This window comes from Bison bison, unplaced genomic scaffold (assembly GCF_000754665.1).
Source record: "Bison bison bison isolate TAMUID 2011002044 unplaced genomic scaffold, Bison_UMD1.0 scf7180017864238, whole genome shotgun sequence".
NCBI classification, from domain to species: Eukaryota; Metazoa; Chordata; class Mammalia; order Artiodactyla; family Bovidae; genus Bison; species Bison bison.
In genome coordinates this window covers 6,669,590-6,671,101 of record NW_011494810.1, presented here as the reverse complement: position 1 = coordinate 6,671,101, position 1,512 = coordinate 6,669,590, and the positions used below count along the sequence as shown (strand labels likewise).

The following is a 1,512-nucleotide window of genomic DNA, read 5'->3' as shown; positions in this document are numbered from 1 at the left end:
GGGCGACGAGGTTTTCTGGGCCTCCGCCCGCTGCTCTGGGCCGAGACCGGCTGACTCAGGGGCGCGGACTCACCACGGGCGACGAGGGAGCCTCCCTCACTCACCGTGAAGCGCTGGTCGCCGACGCTGCCCACCGAGAAGCAGTGATCGCCGGGATTCACGGCCCCGGTCAGCACCTGGTGCAGGTTCATGTCTGCGCCTCAGTCCAGCAACTGACGTCGTGTCCGGCTCATGCCCGGGGTCAGCGGTCGCTTCCCTCCCTTTCCTTCACGGGCGGCGGCCGTTCTGCAGCGACAGGCGCCAGAAGCCAGAGCCGCTCAGCTGCGGCCCGCAGCTCATCCCGAGCCCCGGCCTGTGAGGCCCGGAGGGGGCGGGCCACCTAGCGGGCGGAGCGCCGCGCTCGTCTGCGCACCTGTCACAGTCCACGCGGGCCCAGGTGAAGCTCTGGGTCGACCCAGCGGCCGCGACCCCCGGCCGACTCACCGGCCAGGAGGGCCACGCCGTCCACAACACTTCCCTGAGGTCTGGGTGGCTGGCCCGGACCGAGCCCAAGTGTCGCAAGCAGCACGCACTCGCCCTCCCCACCTGACCTGGCCCTTGCAGGCTCCGATGCCCGCCACCCCCAATGGCCTCGGCGGCTCCCTACGCGTCGCTAGGTCCCTTTGGCCGAAATATCGCGAGATTCTCGGGGCGAAAAGGAATGCTGCAGTAAAGGAATCACTTTTTTACCACGGCTGACAGAACAGCAAGAGGAAAACGCCTCTTCCAGGGAGATGTTGGCCAATCCCGAGCTCTAGCCCATCTAAGGCTCCACCCACTGCTAAGGATAGACCAATGTCTTAAAGGTTTGTGAGGGACGCTGTGCGTTTGAATGTTCAACGTCAGGAGCCTAGTAAAAACATAAAGAGCCTTGGATAAGGTTGCTGCTGCTACTGCTGCCAAGTCGCTTCAGTCGTGTCCGACTCTGTGCGACCCCATCGACGGCAGCCCACTAGGCTCCTCTGTCCCTGGGATTCTCCAGGCAAGAATCCTGGAATGGGTTGCCATCTCCTTCTCCAGTGCATGAAAGTGAAAAGTGAAAGTGAAATCGCTCAGTCGTGCCCGACTCTTAGCGACCCCATGGACTGCGTAGCCTACCAGGCTACTCCGTCCGTGGGATTTTCCAGGATAAGGTTAAGGGCTGTCAAATTATGCTTTAGGTTAGGGCTTATTCTGACTGTTGGACCAGAAAGCTTAAAAGGGAGAAGTACATTATAAATACACTTGCGGTGTCCCCAGTCCTGGTAGAAACTACAAGTCCCAACAAACACCGCTCCTCTGGGCGGCCCACGAATACTACTGAATGGGTACTACCCTGCGGCTTCTCTGACCCGCACAGTAGTAACTCCGGCCAGACGCGCGTTTCCATTTCGCTAAAAAGGAAAACACTTGACAAGTGCTAAAATGAGGTGTTTCACCAAAGTTCAACTTAACATTCGTTTTTAAGTTGTGGTAATAATAATACTGCACCAG

At 59.0% G+C, this 1,512-nt stretch overlaps 1 protein-coding gene across 6 annotated transcripts in view; it reads right to left on the bottom strand.

Moving 5' to 3' along the window:
• Positions 1 to 289, bottom strand: part of DMXL1 (Dmx-like 1) — a 126,632-nt gene extending 126,343 nt beyond the window's left edge. For 5 of the 6 annotated variants that reach the window (XM_010846597.1, XM_010846598.1, XM_010846599.1 and 2 more), the window contains exon 1: positions 105 to 289. In XM_010846597.1, coding sequence (XP_010844899.1) covers positions 105 to 191 — 87 coding nt within the window. In that variant the 5' untranslated portion in view covers positions 192 to 289. The remainder of the gene's footprint in view (positions 1 to 104) is intronic. The other variant, XM_010846601.1, reaches the window with a different exon arrangement.
• Between the last annotated feature and the right edge of the window lie 1,223 nt (positions 290 to 1,512).